The sequence below is a fragment of the Oncorhynchus masou genome, chromosome 8 (genome assembly GCF_036934945.1).
Source record: "Oncorhynchus masou masou isolate Uvic2021 chromosome 8, UVic_Omas_1.1, whole genome shotgun sequence".
NCBI classification, from domain to species: Eukaryota; Metazoa; Chordata; class Actinopteri; order Salmoniformes; family Salmonidae; genus Oncorhynchus; species Oncorhynchus masou.
Genome location: NC_088219.1, coordinates 39,785,385 through 39,805,768, shown reverse-complemented (window position 1 = coordinate 39,805,768; position 20,384 = coordinate 39,785,385). Strand labels below are relative to the sequence as shown.

Below are 20,384 nucleotides of genomic sequence, written 5' to 3'. Positions count from 1 at the left end.
TGCTCAGTCCCATCCTGTATTCCCTGTTCACCCACGACTGCATGGCCAGGCACGACTCCAACACCATTAAGTTTGCTGACGACACAACAGTGGTTGATCCGACAACGACAAGACAGCTGATAGGGAGGAGGTCAGAGACCTGGCCGGGTGGTGCCAGAATAACAACCTATCCCTCAACGTAACCAAGACTAAGGAGATGATTGTGGACTACAGGAAAAGGAGCACCGAGCATGTCCCCATTCACGTCGACGGGGCTGTAGTGGAGCAGGTCGAGAGCTTCAAATCCTTGGTGTCCACATCAACAACAAACGAGATTGGTCCAAACACACCAAGACAGTCGTGAAGAAGGCACGACAAAGCCTATTCCCCCTCAGGAAACTAAAAAGATTTGGCATGGGTCCTGAGATCCTCAAAAGGTTCTACAGCTGCAACATCGAGAGCATCCTGACCGGTTGCATCACTGCCTGGTACGGCAATTGCTCGGCCTCCGACCGCAAGGTACTTCAGAGGGTAGTGCGTACAGCCCAGTACTTCACTGGGGCAAAGCTGCCTGCCATCCAGGACCTCTATACCAGGCGGTGTCAGGAAGGCCCTAAAAATGGTCAAAGACCCCAAATGGTTACCCGGACTATTTGCATTGTGTGCCTCTTCCAACCCTTCTTTTACGATGCTGCTACTCTGTTTATCTTATATGCATAGTCACTAACTATACATTCACGTACATACTACCTAAATTGGCACGACCAACCAGGGCTCCCACACATTGGCTGACTGGGCTATCTGCATTGTGTCCCACCACCCGCCAACCCCTCTTTTAACGCTTCTGCTACTCTCTGTTCATCATATATGCATAGTCACTTTAACAATACCTACAGTGGGGAGAACAAGTATTTAATACATTGCTGATTTTGCAGGTTTTCCTACTTACAAAGCATGTAGAGGTCTGTAATTTTTATCATATGTACACTTCAACTGTGAGAGACGGAATCTAAAACAAACTTTTGAAAGCCGCTCCCCCTAAATAATGAATTACTCAAAATATAGAAATGCTATTAGTAAACCAGTTTAATCTTTAAGCAATGGCAAAATCTCAAACTCTAAGATGTGTTGGTTTGGACTAGGCTAGGCCAGGGGGTCGGCAACAGCCAGGCCTCAACATTTTAAAGTGAAAATTTTATTGTTTTTATTTTAGTTTTCGGTTCAAAATGGTCTGTAACATGACCAGGAATTCAGAAAAAATGTTTGAGGAAATCTGTTCCCAAATATTCCCATGACTAAAAAAAGAGAGATGATGTGATCATGTCTCAATGTTATTAAGATATTGTATTTGAAAAAAAATAATGTATTTTTGGGCTTAGTGGTGATCAATTTGCAGTGTACAAATTATTCTAATTCTGTTCAGGCCCCCCGGACAATCAGCTCTGATAGAAATTGGCCCACGGCTTAGTTGCCTACCCCTGGGCTAGGCTATGTCAAGTCCAGTGAAAATGTTATGTTTTTAGTGTATCTGAACAACCAGTAATTGAAACCACAAATAGCATCTCACAAGCATTTTAGCCTTCATCCCCCTTTCACGCTAACATGTGAGTACTTGAGTACTCAATATTGAGTACCCAATATTACTAGGGATGGGTACCCAAATACCCATCCCTTGTACACACCTGTTTTTCTTTGAAACTGGCATTTGTTACTGGTATTTTGTGGTGGAGAACAAAAGTGAAACCGGTCTTAAGGTTGAGCTCCCATGCTGCATGCTCAGCCTAGTGTTGCTCACCGGAGCTCATGCTCTCGCCGTTGTCTGCTCATCTCACATAGGAAGTGGTCACAGAGTCATACACCCAAGTGGCTTCGCTCAACTTTACATCAGTGTTTCTTAATAAAGCTCCTGGGGACCCAAAGCGATGTATATTTTTGTTTTTGCCCTAGCGTTATACACCTGATTCTACTCAGACCCAGGTCCAAAGGCTTGATGAGTTGATAATTTGAATCCGCAAAACACCAGTCTCAACGTCAACAGTGAAGAGGTGACTCTGGGATGCTGGCCTTCTAGGCAGAGTTGCAAAGAAAATGCCATATCTCAGACTGGCCAATAACAATAAAAGATTAAGATGGACAAAAGAACACAAACACTGGACAGAGGAACTCTGCCTAGAAGGCCAGCATCCTGGAGTCACCTCTTCATTGTTGATGTTGAGACTGGTGTTTTGCGGGTACTATTTAATGAAGCTGCCAGTTGAGGACTATGTTTCTCAAACTAGTCACTAATGTACTTTTCCTCTTGCTCAGTTGTGCACCGGGGCCTCCCACTCCTGTTTTTATTCAGGTTAGAGCCAGTTTGCGCTGTTCTGTGAAGAGAGTAGTACACAGCGTTGTATGAGATCTTCAGTTTCTTGGCAATTTCTCACATGGAGTAGCCTTCATTTCTCAGAACAAGAATAGACTGACGAGTTTCAGAGAAAGTCCTTTTGTTTCTGGCCATTTTGAGCCTGTAAACGAACCCACAAATGCTGATGCTCCAGATACTCAACTTTATTGCTTCTTTAATCAGGACAACAGTTTTCAGCTCTGCTAACATAATTGCAAAACACAATGTGCCATTGGAACACAGGAGTGATGGTTGCTGATAATGGGCCTCTGTACGCCTATGTAGATATTCCACTAAAATTCAGCCGTTTTCAGCTACAGTAGTCATTTACAACATTAATAATGTCTACACTGTGTTTCTGATCTATTTCATGTTATTTTAATGGGCAAGAAATGCGCTTTTCTTTCAAAAACATTTTTAAGTGACCCCAAATGTTTGAATGGTTGTGTACACCCCTTTTGGGTCCCCAGGTCCACTATTAAGAAACCGGGTGTGTCCTATGCATGTTAATATGCAAACTAGGCCTAAACATTTTGCCATCTCAGGAAAAGAAACAGGTTGGTGGCCGCCTCCATGACTTTTGTATTTACTTGTTTGTCAGTTACTTGTTTGTTTTTAATTGCGTTTTAATGCTCTTTTAAAAACTGCATTTCATATTGCATTGCTCTAACAAATGAAGGGCTCAGTTTGTGTTGTGCAGCGTAGGCTGTCTGTGCAGTAGAGACTCCACTTTGACATTTAGATCTGTGGATGATATCTAGTGCGATTTAACGTGCTCTCTTATCTCATATTTTTGTCTTTGGCCTTTGGACATAGTGTGATTGGCCAAGGCTCTCATTTTTCTGCCATTTAGAAAGCAAATACACACACACATTTTCTTTACCAAGTGAGCATAACAAGACCATCTGTTTACCATGGTTTTGTTATTTTGCCTCTAACTTGGTTTAAGACTGACACTGGTGTTCCCCAAATGTTGGTCAAAAGGACCCACTGGGTAGTGGGCAAATCATCCTGTGTTGCTAATAAAGATGTAGCTTGACTAGCGTGCTTCAGGTTGGTGTTGCATTGTGGTGGATGAGGCGAATTCCCTCCATTGCAATGTGAAGTGCTTTGAGCATTGGAATTCAATCTGTATTTGTGGGCATTCTAAGCCTATTAAAAAAGCCTGACAGGCTGTCAATCAAACATGCAGTGTTTATGTTTGATTAGCCGAACCTGTGCCTGTGTATTTCCAGTCTCTGGGGCTGCTATGACATCCTGGCGACCCCAGAGCTTTGAACCAATAAGGTGAAAGCTATAAGGCTGCATTCCTCTGCCCGGGGCCATGCATATCTAAAGGAGCGTTAACGTACTGGGAGTTATTGAACAGAATAATTATGATAGGCATCTCAAAGGGAATTGAAATGAAGACATACCTAGGTCAATTTGCTGCTCAAATTAGGCAGTATTGGACATCTTATCTTCTAGGGCTTGGAATTCCCAGCGACCGCATGAAAATTGTATCCTGATATTTCGGTGTCCGATGCGATATGTATTGCGATTCTCACGATTACATATGTATTGCGATTCTCACGATTGCATATGTATTGCGATTCGATACTGTGAAGTAATTTTTTATATTTTCTTTATACACGATTCGATGAGAGAGCATATGTCTGCTGCAGAGGGACGAGTGAGCCATGACAACACACGTTTTGATCAGGCATGGAAATTAAAGTGCCTTGTTTTGGTGCAGGTACAGCAATCTAGTGCAGAAATATTGCGACATTGTCAAAACAATACGATCTATTGTCAAAAATAATATCCCAATATGGAACTGTGTAGATGTTTTTTACTATTATCTTGTAAGGTCGGCTACGTAGTGTTTTATATGAAGATGGCTGTTGGTTGGGACGTATGGAATGGCATAATCAAGGATGGCCCATAGTGATGTGTGCTGCAACATTAGCCTGTGGTTTTTGTTTTCATAATGATCAGTCCTGCAGTAGCCGGCCGACTACATCCTCAGTTAAAACCAAGTGTTCCAAGACCTCTCTGATACCGAAGGAAGGACCGTTGCCAGATTCTAGCGAGAGAGACCGAGGGGGAGGAGAAGGGAGGAAGGGGGGAGAGCGAATGAGAGATACGTAAACAGGTTGTGCCAGTGAGTGACAGAACCAAGACATGATGTTAGTGAAAACATTCCAATGGAGAACTCAATCATAAAGAGATATGCGCATGTATCAAGAGTCCGTGTGTGTGTGTGTGAGGGAGAGATGATCTAGTCATCTAGCTAGACCGGCGTGAGAAGGTTAGTGTGTATGTGAACTGTAGAGGGGGATGAAAGAGGCTTTTAAAGTAGGGGTGTCAAACTCATTTTTTCCCCTGGGCCGCATCGTCAACGTTTTTGGATTTTTCTATGTTCCCTGACCGTCTAGTGATTATTAAAGTGCTGGACAATCAAGAAGCATGATGAATGTAGATCCGTTGACGGTGCACAGGGATTATTAGAGCAGTCAAACTCTCTGAATATACGTCCATTATCATTTCTGCAGTTTCAATTTCATTTCAGTTCGCCCCCCCGCCCTTTGTGTTTGTCACCAAGATCAGATTACTAAGCCTCATTGCACCAGAGATTCAAAGAAAAACAATCATGGTTTTGTTCTCCCCGGTCCCATAAGACCGCAGAGAATCGAGGACACTGGTGAGAACCAAAACCTTGGAAACTGGAAGAGCCGGTTCCCCTCGGCCCCATGCTGCTGCCACTGATACCTACACCAGTGTCATCTTTCCTCCCATTTCCATTGAAAGTCACTTCTATTTTCTCCACTCTGGGGCCTTTCTAGTGCATTCCCACGTTGTCAAGTGCCTCAGTGGAGACTTGAGTGCGGTCGTGTTCTTGGCCAGAGTGATAAGCTGAGGAAGGGCTGGATGTGTGTGTGTGTACCGTGTGTTTAGTAGTAGGCCTACTGTGTGTGTGTGTGTGTGTGTGGACCTCCCTAACCCAATTGTTGAGGAGCTGCCTGCACCTCTCCTGCGGTGCCCGCTGGGGGTGAATCCAGTGCACACGCACACCGGGCGACCGAGGTGACACGCACACCGGGCGACCGAGGTGACACGCACACCGGGCGACCGAGGTGACACGCACACCGGGCGACCGAGGTGACACGCACACCGGGCGACCGAGGTGACACGCACACCGGGCGACCGAGGTGACACGCACACCGGGCGACCGAGGTGACACGCACACCTGTGTGACGAGATCGCAACCTCAACAAGTAGGCCTGATCTAATGTCACCTAACATTAGTTGCATTTTGATTTTGTTCAACGTCAGCTTGGCTTTAACCTGGCCGCTATACTGTTTCTACTTCAGACAGACGTTGACAGACGTTTCAATGGAGGCGTACTACAGTGTTTGTGAACAAGTTCATTATCAAGGAGACTGCATTGTCTGCGGTGAAATCATGAAACTACATGGCAGCTAGCCAGGCCTCCGAGCCATTGGCCCGCCGCTGTGCCTTCACATTGAGGAACCTTTTCTTTCCTCTCTTCTTCCAGCAGCCTCCCTCCCACCGTAGGATTTTTTTTTTCTCTTTTTTTTTCTTCTACTTTCTTTTTCTCTTTTCTTTGGGCCTAATTCTCTGGGTGACGAGTTTTGTCATTGACCCAGCAGCAGGCAGGCAGCATTCCTGCAGCAGCCTACAGAATCATAAAGCTCCATCCATAAGACTGCAAGACTTCTAGTCTAATCACATTCTAGCATATTAACCAGATAAGTGCTACTACTTCTTCTATAAATAACGCTATCCTGTCACATCAGACCCTGTGCGCCTCACATTTCCGCTCTACACACAAACACGCGCTACTCACCGACTACTTCCCTTCTCTCATTTGAACAGCTCAGACGGGTCCCAAATGGCAGCCTATTCCTGATAGGCCCTGTTCAAAACCATGGCACTGTAAAGGGAATAGGCTGCCATTTCGGGAACCAGCCAGGGACACCCAGTCGAATGAACCCCTAGCTCCCCCTAAGGTTGGGTAAGGTTAGGTGAGAGAGAGAGAGGGAGTGAGAGCGAGCTAACTGGAGTGTTTTGTAATTGGTTCCCAGTGTATTTCAGTGGATGAACTTGAAGTGGGTCAGCGAGTCTCAGTTGGCCGGCAGAGACTGTTGGGAGATCTGCACATGCCCAGAGTGCGTGTGAACATGAACACACAGACAGTGAGAGATGGGGAGATGAATGGTAGCCCTGGAGACAGGAAGCTCTCTATCTGCTTAGGTTCCAGGTCAGCTGCAGCCCCTCCTGCCTCCTTTATCACCCCAGCCTTTGTCCAGACCACTGACCCTGGCAACGGGGACATGTCTGTCCGATGGCAGAGTACTGCAGTGGGAGATAATCGCTTGTTCTCCTCCTCCTGCCTCTCACCTAGCTACCACCTTTTCTAATTCACCAGCAGCTTTATTGGCCACTTGAGCTATGTTTGGATAAGACAACTACAGCAGGTGCCAATTTTTGTGTGTGCGTTTTGTATGTGTGCGTGCCCTAGCTTAAATAATTGACTGTGTTTAACCCCGAAAATAGTCAGCATCACCAGGGAAGGTTGGAAGAATGTGAACTGAAGGATCTCACTCTATCAACACAAAGCAGGTTTCTACCACACTGTGTATGTGTGACTCAAGGGGTGGGGGGGGGTCTCTTTAGCTGCCCCTAACAGCAGTTGCCATGACGACGCCACTCACCTGCAAGACGTGGGTTACCGTCTGAAGGGCGAAGAGCTTTTACTGCTCTGAGGAGAGGAGAGGAGGGGAGACTAAGGACCTGCCCTTTGACCCAGTTCATTCACCATTACACTGGACCTGTGACACACACACGCATACAGAGACAAACACAAACCTACACAACCAACCACGCAGAGGCCTGCAAGGAGTTTATATGCCTATGGCCTGTGGCTTTAAAAAGAGACCATTGACACACCTCTCACTTGAGCCACTCCACTGTTACTTATAACGCAGTTATTATTGACACACATACTACTTAAAAAAAAAAAAAGATTTGTTTATTATATATTTGTTTTTGTTTAAATTGGCAAGTCTGTTTAAGAACAACATCTTATTTACAATGACGACCTACCAAAAGGCAAAAGGCCTCTTGCGGGGACGGGGGCTGGGATTCGTTTAAAAAAAAAAGAAAAATGTTTTTTTAAATAGGCCAAAACACACATCATGACAAGAGACACCACACCACTACAGAAAGAGAGACCTAAGACAACAACATAGCAATGCAGCAACACATGACAACACAGCATGGTAGCAACACAACATGGCAGCAGCACAAAACATTATTGGGCACAGACAACAGCGCAATGGGCAAAAAGGTATAGACAACAATACATCACGCGAAGCAGCCACAACTGTCAGTAAGCGTGTCCATGATTGAGTCTTTGAATGAAGAGATTGAGAGAAAACGGTTCGGTTTGAGTGTTTGTTGCAGCTCTTTTCAAGTCGCTAGCCGCAGCGAGCTGAAAAGAGGAGCGACCCCCGGCATGTGTGTGCTTTAGGGACCTTTAACAGAATGCGGCTGGCAGAACGGGTCTTGTATGTGGACAATGAGGGCTGTAGTAGGTGTGGAGGATGAGGGCTACTGTAGACATGTAAATGAGTACGTAGAGGGAAAATCGGTTAATACCGAGAGCTTAGCATGTCTGGAAATGCTCTGAACATGAAGGCTCTCTCCAAAGGCAAGGCCTGGGGAAGGTTTTGTGGACCAGGGCCGGAGCAGGTATTGAAGGTTGCATCAGCCCCCAGAGGCTAGCTAAACCATAGAAAAGACTTCTGTTGTACTGTGGTGAGGCAACAGGCAGCGTACGTTTCTTGTTAATGAGAGGAGCCTATCAGGCAGCATATCCCCCCAGGGAGCTAGCTAGCACTGACTCTGATTTAAGGCTCTCTCGCTATGCTAACACTGTAGCTTAGCCTTAGCCTATCCCCTTCCCCAATCCACCGGCTCTTCTTCAGTGTACTTCGCTCTCCCCCCTTGTTTGTAACCTAATCCTCCATTCACCTGCTTTAGATTCTGTATCCGCCCCTCCTGAAGTCCAGTCTCACCTCTGCGATTGAAGTATGTTCGTCATCTCTTCGCGCGCTGCCTTCCTTTTGACACGACGTTTCCTTCTCTCTGCCGTTCACACGCGTCCCTCTTCCTCACGTCGCCCTCTCCTCCTCAGGTACATCGGTCACATTCACCCTTCCCTTCATACACCTCATCTGCAACACCTATCCCTCTCTCCTCCTACACCCTCTCTCCTCCTACACCCTCTCTCCTCCTACACCCTCTCTCCTCCTACACCCTCTCTCCTCCTACACCCTCTCTGGCTCTCTGCGTCACGAATAACCTTTTAAGTAGTCAGCCAGCTACTCCATCATGCTGTGAAGTGAATGGAGTCCACACACACACACACACACACACACACACACTGTTCTCCTCTGATATACCTGATTACTCACAATGTAGGATGCTGACAGGCCCTTAGGGTTGTGTGTGTGCTCGTGTGTGAAATCAACGCAACAGCTGCTGATGGCTGACAGTCTAATAGTAAATATGCCTCGGTCCTCCAATGATTGGGTCCTGACAGGCCGACTTATCTGGGAAAGCCCCTGGTAAATAACAACCATGATGATACGGCTAGATGCCAGTAACAGTAAGTCAGTATAGAGATTACAGAAGGAGAAAGTGTGTAGAACGAGGCATGGTGATTAGTATCTGGATAGTACAGACTGGTGCATGGGTTCCCTGGGAAACCCCGGTAACAGTAGTAATTAAATGCATTCATAATTTAGAATCATATATGCAATTTAGCAGACACTTATCTAAGGCTTGGTCATGCATGCATACATTTTAAGTTTGACCTCTTATCCCTGAGGCACGCAATCATTTCCCTCTGTTTGGCCCTCAGTGTGTGCGGACGTCAGAGTCGTGTGTGTGTGTTATTTTGACTGATAAGGAGAGGCTAGAGCAATAAACCAACAATTACAGACACCGACATTTACCTTCCTTTTACCGACACGTTTTGTGTATGTCTGTGAATTTGCTACACAACGTTCCTGTAGATTGTTCTAAAACGATTATTTGGTTAACGGTAATAGCCTATGCTACGAAAATATCTGCCCGTCCCTGTTTCGCTGTTGGCTGCTGCGTGAGCGAGCATCTCTTGCTCCCTTTTGTCGCTGGAGGATGGAGAAAAGCATTCTGGGAAGCACAAGCATTTGACCGTTGCTCAACATGCAGTTCTAGTTAGAGAAAGGAGAGTCACAGCTTTTGTGAGGTCTATCATATATTTCTCACCTCTTACACTCTAAATAGAAAAGGTGCCTGGTCTATCCTTTTAGGGGTTCTTCAAATTGAAACTGGGGGGAACCCCTATAGGTTGGAAGAACCCTTTAAAATGCTTCTTCAAAGAACCCCTCAATGGATCCTCGGGATAACCTTTTTGAAGAACCTTTTGGGGTTAGTTTCTGAACTACCCCCGCCACACAACAATAACACTATTTTAGTTGTCAATGTTTTATTATGATTTTTGTTGCAAAGCAGAATAAAAACATGCAAATATGAGGTAAACTCCCAGCAGAGCCCCAAGTCCAATGGGTATATCCTGAAGGCATTCAGTTGTACAACTGACTGGGTATCCCCCTTTCCCTTTCCTCTGGCGTGTTGACGTTCTCCGTATCCATAGTCAGAATGATCTTCCAGTGCATGGGGATCAAACAGGTTTTCTGTTATATTCATCAAACAGTAATTATACAGATGTTTAACAAAACATGCACACAACAGTATTCATACCTTGGTTTTTGTGGTAATGAAAAAAAATGTTTTGATAATGGTTTTCATACACATACCATAATGTCGAGGCCTAAGGGAATTTCTTTGAAGAGGTAAGGGCGGAGGATGGTACATGTGATCTGCATAACATACCAATTGACATACCTTTTGTATGCCTCGTAAGTATACCTGCAGACACAAAAGTGAGCAGTTTGGTCATCTGCACGCTATACAGCCAGCCTTCAACATATTCGTATAGCCTACATATTCTTACCTCTTCGTTGATTGATTATCGATTGATTGGTGAGTTCTGTTTTACAAAGATTTGCACAAATATGAAAAGATGGATGGTATCATCATAAAACAACATCAATTTTTATATATATATATATATATAGCAACAATATCATATTAAGAGTTAGCAATCTAGCTAAGTGTTTTGAGTTCCCACTTCCTCAGTGGTGAGTAATATATAACCCGATGTCGGCAAATTCTCTGAAAAGCCAAAAATATATCTGGATCCTATTTTGTAAGGCTAAGGCTGCACATCAAAATGTCAATTATGCATTCCCTGAATATGTTAGATGAATTAGCTTACTTTTTGAATCATAGGCTACCATCTCCGTTGTCTTACTGGGGGACGGTCTAGGGCCCTACTGCTAATTTTAAAGTAACTGTCCATTAAAACATGTTTATTAAAAAAATGTAAATAAATACACGTGTATTTTTATTGTGCAAAATTGGTAGTTATCACGATAATACTTTTGGTCCATATCGCCAAGCTCTAGCACTTCCCCAAACAATTATTGATGGCTGATTTCATCATTATATTTTTAAAAAATGGTTACACTCATTGCGATATGGATTTTGGTCTGTATCGCCCAGCTCTAGGAGAGGCCCCCTGAGACGGGCCCGCTTTCACTCATTTAGGCCTTCTCGTTCCCGCTTATTATAGGCTACTCAATTCTGTCTCTGCCTCTCAGACTTGCGTACTAGCCTATTACTTGCACTCACGCACTCATTGGCTACGATTTTCCGCCCTTCTCCCAAATTGTGCACTTGCAACTTAACTCTCTTAACTTGCCTCGTTCTCACACTTTTTATTTCACTAACTCTTGTTCTGCTCACTTTTCCCCCCTGAACTATGTGTCTATTAGTGTGATTTAAAGGGAATCCAGTGAGGAGTGGTGGAAGTCTTGTTCAGTTTCTCTAACCCAGGAGAGCATGGTGGGCTGTGACAGCCCCATGTCTCTACAGGCTATTAGAGATGGCCATGCACTAGCCCTACATCACTCACTCACTCACTCACTGACTGAGTCGGACATGTTGCGCTACGATGCGGTGCGCTGATGAAGATGAAGCGGGAGTAAGTCACATTCTCCACGCACTCCAGTGAACAAGGCCTCTGTTGACCAGAGTACATTCCATAGTGCAATACTGTACTCTGGACTGCCATAAAGCCCCCCAGCCATAGCCAACTCTGTCATCAGACCAATAATATCCACTGTGAATCTTGTGGCCCCTTCAAAGAAGCGAGTGCAGAGCGCGCATTGGGAAGAAAGCGTAAGCCGTTCACGTGTTTCTTTCCAATCCACCCAGCCGTTTCCTTTTAGTTTCCTGATTTGAGGAGGAGTCGAGCGTCAGCCGGTTCATACCTGGGCCAACTGTTGTTTCATGACAAAGTGCGATAGTCAAGGACTGGATTCTCTGGAGGATGACTTGCGTCACGACGTTGTTTCTGTTCATCCTTCAATACAACACAATTAAGCCTGCAGCCTTCTGCCGTATAGAGCTGCTGTAGATGCTGCTTGCTCTGCCTGACTGAAAGTGGTGTTTCTTTGGACGCCTTCCAACAGGAACTGCTCTATAATAAAACATTTCGAACAAGAGGCTTTCACAATGGCAGAGTTTGCAATAATACAGCCATTAGTGGAGGAAGAAATAGCTGAGATTTTGATTTTGCCTTCTGGCCTCACAATGAGCTGATGACGCTATTTTCAACCTTCACCTGCTCGATGTTCCTCATCCTCAGGTCCTCGGAACGGCACTGGGTCCCGGAGATGATTCTGAGCAGTCCCCGAGATGGTTAGCTGATGTCAATTTAGTCCGTTCTCAAGTGCTGTTTTGTTAAACTGAGCCTAAGCAATTTTCCAAGGAGCAAGGCCCTGATTCTTCACAAAACCAGGACAAAAATGACAAGTGTTTTCTTAGATTTTTCACAACATTTAATCCATAGAATTGTCCTTTTGGAGGAAGGATTGTTGACATTTATTTAACATTTTGTATCTGAAAGCATAATAAAAAAAAACAATTAATCAAAGGAGGCATATTTATGACATTTTGGAAATGTGAGTTGTAGATCTGTCATTCTCATCTAAGAAGCGGTAGATCTGTTCTGTGTGTGCTATGTCTATGCTTTCCGTTTAGTGTTTGTCTTTTACTTTCAGTTCTGTAGACCGGCTTCAAACAGCTGAAAATACTGTGTTTTGGGTTATGGAAAATACATTTCACAGCGGTTTAGATGGTACCATGATTCTCCACACTATACTCGATTGTTTTGTCACAAGCTGAAATTAGGATAACTATTTGACTTTTAACAGCCAAGAAATGACAGCGCCATTTCTGCACAGTTCATCTTTAAGACGACATAATGTTGTATATGTAGGTGCTACAAAGCAAGAATATGGCCGAGAGCTTGAACTCGTGAACTTTGATATGCCCGTGGAATATATTATGTTAAACAATATATATATAAAAAAAGCCAAATCTTTTCATTTATTGTTTATTTATTTTAGTATTTCAGCACAAGAGGTAAAGCTTCATAAGGCACCAGTCTTTGCTCTGTAGCACCGACATTACGGAGTCTTAAAGGGGGCCAAGGTAAGGCCAACTTTTAAATATTTCTCAATTATGCTTTTAGATACAAATGTCAAGCATACAGTATCAGTCAAAAGTTTGGACACACCTCATTCAAGGGTTTTTTTATTTTTACTATTTTCTACATTGTCAAATAATAGTGAATACATAAACTATGAAATAACACATGGAATCGTGTAGTAACCAAAAAAGTGTTAAACAAATCAAAATATATTTTACATTCTTCTAAGTAGCCACCCTTTGCCTTGATGACAGCTTTGCACACTCTTGACATTCTCTCAACCAGCGTCATGAGGTAGCCACCTGGATTGCATTTCAGTTATGTACGCAGCTGCGCTCGCCATTTCAGTCAAATTTCTACATGGAGGAGAGAGGGAAAGGAGGATATTTAGTCAGTTGACCAACTGAATGCCTTCCAATGAAATGTGTCTTTAGCGTTTAACCCAACCTGAATTGGAGAGGTGCCGCCGGCTGCCTTGATCGACATCCACATCTTTGGCGCCTGGGGAACAGTGGGTTAACTGCCTTGTTCAGGGGCAGAACGACAGACTTTTACCTTGTCAGCTCGGGGATTCGATCCAGCAACCTTTCGGTTACTGGCCCAAAGCTCTAAGCATGCTACTCTTTCGTGGTCTCGGGGTGGATTTGCCATATAATGTGAGTAATGATGAGTCGAAAATCAACTTAGCCCGTTGTTTTCTGGCACACTAATTTCATATGTATCCACAGAGTGGTGGCTCATAGGCATACAAGTCTTGTAAAAGGTTTCAAGCCAACTGAATATTGTCGATCTCACATCCTTGCCATTCATAAATCATGCAACGTAGTTATGTACTTGGTATCGCATTGGGACACGTAAACTAAAGATTTTCGATATGAACTTCATCAGGACTTGTCAGGCTGTGACGTTAAAGCGAGTGACTCGTCAGTGGCCTTCCGAGTCGCACCTGTAAGAGAGCTGTTCATTTGGATCCCTATTTTGCATAGGCTTTTTGGCTATTATCAGCATATACTTTACAAAAACATTCGATGAAGATGGTTTATCCTCCTCACTCCAGGAACAATAGGTAGGCTAGTGGAGAGAGCCTCACTCTGGTCCAAAATATGATCAAAGAAAACCGACTGAATTGTTTTAAAAGCTAATTATACTTATAGGCCTATGGCATTTATAAAGACATTGATATAGATCTACTGATTGTGGTCAAAGTGTTGACAATGGAGCCATCAACTGCTGCTTTCTGGGTAGCAAAGCCCATGACTAACACCTTCTTCATTCTTCAATCATACCTGTATTGCAGGTAACTGAGAAAATGGCTCTTAAAAGGAAGCTTGAAGCCTGTGGAAGTTGGCAGACTCTTACAGGATTCTTTAATAAGAAATCTGTGAGTCAGTTGCAAAACAAGTCTTTTTAATTAAACAAAATGACGTACTGCAATTCACAGAGTTGAAAACACTTGTTGAACTTCTTTCAGGAATTTAATTGAGGTTTTGTCTCTTCCCTTAACAGGCATTGACCCAGAACTTAATTGAACATCTGTTCTGTTTATTTTAGATTGTGGATTCCCATTTTGTCGTTTGAAGAACTGCGTCACAATTTGTCAATTTAAATTGTAAACACAAGACCACAACTCCTTTCTCCAATCTCGGAGGTAAACTCAATTTGTCAATTTAAATTGTAAACACAAGACCACAACTCCTTTCTCCAATCTCGGAGGTAAACTCAATTTGTCAATTTAAATTGTAAACACAAGACCACAACTCCTTTCTCCAATCTGGGAGGTAAACTCAATTTGTCAATTTAAATTGTAAACACAAGACCACAACTCCTTTCTCCAATCTGGGAGGTAAACTCAATTTGTCAATTTAAATTGTAAACACAAGACCACAACTCCTTTCTCCAATCTGGGAGGTAAACTCAATTTGTCAATTTAAATTGTAAACACAAGACCACAACTCCTTTCTCCAATCTGGGAGGTAAACTCAATTTGTCAATTTAAGTTGTAAACACAAGACCACAACTCCTTTCTCCAATCTGGGAGGTAAACTCAATGAAGTATTCCAAAATGTTGCTATGTGTTTCGGGACGGAATCTAGGCATTAGAATGTACCAGAGGAAACCAAAATAGAGTTTTTTTGACAAAAATGTCTTAACACAGGGTGCCTGGCTGGCTACTTTGTCTGTCTGGCTGGCGACTCCATGTGCTTGTAGAAAACACTGCTCTGACCTTTTCATATGTTTGCCTTAGGCTTAGTGTCTAAATGAAGATGCATTGTCAGTGCACTGACGAGCAACAGAGTAATCTATATGCAAATTCAAGTGCCAGCTCACTGTTTATACCTCCGATAAAATAATGGGGAGTGGGGAGGCATATCCATGAGGTATGCTTTGCCTGTCCAGATTAGGTCTCTTCTCTGGGCCAGATGAGTGCCACTACCGTGCTGTGGCTCCATAGCTTTATTGAAAGTAATGTGAAACCTGTTGAAGAGCTTTGCTTTCATTATCTAGTGACGTTCTGTACCAAAATGTACACAGCTCTCTTTCTGAAGAGATTTTAAAGGGGCCCGTTTATCTGTAATGTGTTTCCATACTAAACAATGCTCAGAGGGCATTGTGTTGATGATAGCTGGCCCTTTGCTCCGGCACTTTCAACACAACACAGATGTAAATGCTAATGCGTTGCCGATCCTGCTTATGTGTCAATATGGTCTCGGAGAACAAACGATTAGTCTATGTAATAGGGTTGTGACGATTATGGAATCGTGGGTAACGATTGTCAAGCAAATGGCCATGGTTTTTGTCAATATTGTAATTTTTTTGTGAGATGTTTTTGTAGTTTGTAAAATGGAAAACAATCTTTATTTGGCTAGGCAAGTCAGTTAAGAACAAATTCTTATTTACAATGATGGCCTACACCGGCCAAACCCGGACAACGCTGGGCCAATTGTGCGCCGTCCTATGGGACTCAATCACGGCCGGTTGTGATACAGCCTGGGTTCGAACCACGGTGTCTGTATTGACGCCGCAAGCACTGAGATGCAGTGCCTCAGACCGCTGCGCCACTAATGCATCTTTTAGGAAATTTGACATACCTAGTGAATACCACACAGATTTGGTGACACCCCTGTCTCAAAGACGAATGGTTTTGATCGCTTGGAAGTTTTGGAAATGAAGCATCTCCACCTGACCGTTTTTCCAGAGCACTCAAACATCTAGTGCCCAGGCTGGCGATGTAGTCAGGGCTCCAGAGTGCAAGCATTTCACTTGTATTTGTGAATAAAAATAGAAGCATGACATTTTATAGCAAAATAAATTCTGCAGTAGCTGTTTTCAAAATGTTAGTAGTTTTTGTTTCATAAGCTGGTAGGTAACCACACAAAAAAAACTGCCTTACCTGCCCACTAGTTCAATTTCTTCAATCTGACACTTTCCCTCTGACATTTCTCTCTTGCCTTAGGACGTTAGCTGTAGTAGCTTTAGCCCCAAGATGCACCAATAGTTCACTGAGCTGTCTTGACACCTGACTCTCCTCTCCTCTCTCTGCAGTGCCTGAGGATGTCGAGCAAGCGGAACCTGTTTGTGCGTCTGGTGCCGTGCCGCTGCCTGCGGGGGGAGGAGGAGGCGGTGACGTCACTGGACTACTCCCACTGCAGCCTGGAGACTGTGCCCAAGGAGATCTTCAGCTTGGAGAAGACCCTGGAGGAGCTCTACCTGGACGCCAACCAGATCGAGGAGCTGCCCAAAGTAGGACGCAGACACACACAGAGGGATGTGTTCATAATCATTTCAGAATGATACACACCCAAATACCCTGATCATTTTTTTTTTTTAATAAACAAAGGTGGTCCTGTAATGTGTATTTAATGGTTTAGAAACATGAACCTTTCCAAATTGCAGTGACCACTCCGTGGCAAACACTATCTCACTAGAGTGACACAATGAAATCAGTCCGTAAGGACGGCACCAGGCTGTAGGACTTGATCAAGTTGCGCCCTCTGATGTCAGTTGGGCCTTTTTCCTCCTGCTGCTTACAACACGGAGTACATTACCAAGGGATGATTGTAGTGGTTATGTAAGGCGAGAATGTCCTGCCGATAGAACGGAGCCAATCCACAGTACTGCCCTGTGCTTACCCCTTTCCTCACACACTCAATCAGTCTATAATTCTCCAAGTGTGTTGTAACGAAGTCAGCATCGGCTGGCTGCTGGGGCCCAGTTGGCTGTGAATGAGCTGCAGCTTCCTTTACAAGCCAGAGTCCTGTTTGAGTCATGCTGCGAAGTCAACGTGTCTTATTCCCCACCTTCTCTCTCCCGTTCTCTCGCTCGTTCTCCCGTTCTCTCTCTTCCTCCCTCCATAGCAACTGTTCAACTGCCAGTTGCTCCACCGGCTGAGCATGCCAGACAATGACCTCACGGTGCTGCCTGCGGCCATCGCCAACCTCGTCAATCTCAGGGAGCTGGACGTCAGCAAGAACAGTAAGCACAATGACCAGAATGACCACTCTTTCAAAAATAATATGACAAGAATGACCATTCATTCAATACAAAAGCACTGTATGACCAGATCAATAACATAATATAATTTTGTTGAGGTCTTTTAAGGAGTTGCAGCCTACCCCTTAACCCCTTTGGGTACGGTGTTTATGTTTAGAATGACTGCTGTCTCCCATTCAACTTTTATTTTAGGCCTCTCCATCACTTATCAAGCCACTCATTCTGAAAAGTGGATTTTGACTGAAGAGCCATCCCGCTTCTCCATATTTGTGCAGTATGACTAAAGAATGTTGACGTTGACAATGGCTAGTCAGAGATGGATGGTTCAATAATAATGGACTAGACTCGTGTGCTAGACTGGAAGAGACCAGACAATACTGGCCAGCTTGAAAGTGAAAAAGCCCTGCCGTTGAATTACCGTAGTTTTAAGTCTGTGTGCAAGTCAGTGTCTTCTCAGCAGTGGGATGTTCAGTCTACTTAACTAATTGCCCCTTTCTGTCCCTCTGTTGTCAAAGAAAATTACTGAAACATAAAGTGGATTAGATTATGTAAAAAGTGTCTCTGTCGGTTTAACCATCATTCCTCATTTTTTAAATTGAGAAGTTAAAACAAAAGAAAACCCTTAAAAGTTTCAATGCCAGAAGTGCCGTTTCACCACATTGTTTTTTTTTACACCCAACAGAAGATCACACCGCTGACAAAACCCTTGTGTAAAAAAAACAAGGAAGTTATGACAGGACAAGCTGAGGCCTGTAAATGATTCTGTACACTAGAATATGTAGGCCTAGCACCTACCTTACAACAACTGGCTAAAATCGAAAATGACATCCTCGTTCATGTATATAATAGTGGTGCACTACGTAGGGTGTCATTTGAGACTGAACCGGTGCCAACTGTGAATGAAGCTCCCCAGAGCTGTCTCTCATATCCAGTCTAATGGAGGAGCCGCTCACTGCTAGTTGTCAGTGTGAGAGAAAGCATGTGTATGTGTTGATGGCTTCTGGATTGATCAAATGGGATTAACACCAAATACGGGCCTCCCAGACGTTCTCTGAGTTGCATCAGCACACGTGTACTATTGAGTGACATTTAGTTTTTCAGTTTGTTCACTTCACCAAGCTGTCGTGATTGGGGAAAAATATCATATCTGAAAAACAACTAGAACACTATTCCCAAATAATCTGCCACCTGTTCATTTGAGCACTGTTGAGTTTGATAGAAATGCTGTAATGGCCAGTCCCTTCAGATTGCTGTGCTTTGAGACAATGACTCGTACGGACTTTATTACAGTTATTACATTATCTCTGATCGAAACTGAAAGATCAGAGTCCAGCCTCAGTTGACTGGTGCACACAGACATTCTCAAACACACACTGCTACATACGCACACCATTTTCTGTTCTACTGCTCCAGTGCACTGAGGGATGGAAAGCTAAATAAACAAGTAGCAAAGAAAGTAAAGTAGCAGCATATTGTTTCTTGACCTCCACTTGGTACTTTGTGTCCATCCACCACAGTGGAGTCCGTACCAGACTAATCAAACAGAGTAAGTAACATCTGGGGTGTTTTTAGTGACTTAAGGCCATGTCTGTTTACTTAATAGAAGCTTACCCTCCTTCACCTAGTACTCAGGGCTAAGTGTTGTGAACACGAACCAAAGTATATGGAAATAAACCTCGAGGCGTGCTCACGACCCCCCCCCTCGAGTTGAACCACTGTCGAGCGGATGTTTTTGGTGAGAACTGCCAGACACTCTGTCAGCTTCTCTCTGCTAATGTGTCAACTCCTCGAGCACTCAGCCCTGTGGTTGTTTACAGAGTAAAGGTGCAGCTCAGGCGCTGTAATGTAGAGCTATGACCAGACACTTCTCACAGAGAACTAACTGACTGATTGGCTGGCTGGTACTAGTCTACACCACTCTCCTGCTGTTGATAACAGAAATGCTAGCATGATCCCCTTTTCATAATAATTAAATGTTTTCTTGACACATCATAACAAAACAAAAAAAAAATGTTATCCTCTGCCCACCACTTATTGAAACATTTGTCAACATGCTTTACAAAGATTGGAGGGTGTCTTTTTTTAATGTTGGCCTAAATCAGGGATAGGCAACATTTGGGGGTGGGGGCCAGTTGCCCATCCCTGGTCTAAATGGAAAATGATGGCGTACATCTGTATGTTTTGTGTCAACACATTAGATGTGGGTTCTGAGGGATAGGCTATTCACAAAGCAAGATCAATATGTTAGCCTGCTATTTTTGATAAATATTGACATGCAATCATATATAGTGCCTTCAGGAAGTATTCATACCCCTTGTGTTACAGCCTGCATTTAAAATGTATTAAATTGACATGTTGTGTCATTGGCCAACACACGTCAGTGTAATTATCAGAAATGTGTTAAAAATTAAAAGCTGAAATGTCTTTAGTCAGTATTCAACCCCTTGTTAAAATAAATTAAATAAGTTCAGGAGTAAGACATAAATTACATTTTTGATTTTTTTTTGTAATTTAACCTTTTAACTAGGCAAGTCAGTTTATTAAGAACAAATTCTTATTTACAATGACTGCCTACACCGGCCAAACCCGGACGACGCTGGGGCAATTGTGCGTTGCCCTATGGGACTCTCAATCACTGCTGGTTGTGATGCAGCGTGGAATCGAACCAGGTTGTCTGTAGTAATGCCTCGAGCACTGAGATGCAGTGCCTTAGACTGCTGCGCCACTCGGGAGCATGGACTCGTTTTGTAGGTAATAATAGTGTTTAACATGATTTTTTTACCTCATCTGTTTACCCCACACATACAATTATCTGTATGGTCTCTCAGTCGAGCAGTGAATTTCAAACAGATTCA

At 43.7% G+C, this 20,384-nt stretch overlaps 1 protein-coding gene and 2 long non-coding RNA genes across 7 annotated transcripts in view; 1 reads left to right on the top strand and 2 right to left on the bottom strand.

Moving 5' to 3' along the window:
* LOC135544658 (erbin-like) overlaps nt 1-20,384 on the top strand; it is a 119,872-nt gene that overhangs the window by 43,872 nt on the left and 55,616 nt on the right. For all 5 annotated transcript variants that reach the window (XM_064972442.1, XM_064972443.1, XM_064972445.1 and 2 more), the window contains 2 exons: nt 16,582-16,779; nt 17,394-17,511. In XM_064972442.1, coding sequence (XP_064828514.1) covers nt 16,591-16,779; nt 17,394-17,511 — 307 coding nt within the window. In that variant the 5' untranslated portion in view covers nt 16,582-16,590. The remainder of the gene's footprint in view (nt 1-16,581; nt 16,780-17,393; nt 17,512-20,384) is intronic.
* Nucleotides 5,957-8,535, bottom strand: LOC135543950 (uncharacterized). The gene is made up of 3 exons (XR_010456275.1): nt 8,450-8,535; nt 7,085-7,201; nt 5,957-6,045 (listed from the first exon to the last, which is right to left on the bottom strand). It is a non-coding gene; the product is annotated as an uncharacterized LOC135543950 (long non-coding RNA).
* On the bottom strand, nt 12,420-16,586 carry LOC135544659 (uncharacterized). The gene is made up of 3 exons (XR_010456357.1): nt 16,430-16,586; nt 13,486-13,562; nt 12,420-13,394 (listed from the first exon to the last, which is right to left on the bottom strand). It is a non-coding gene; the product is annotated as an uncharacterized LOC135544659 (long non-coding RNA).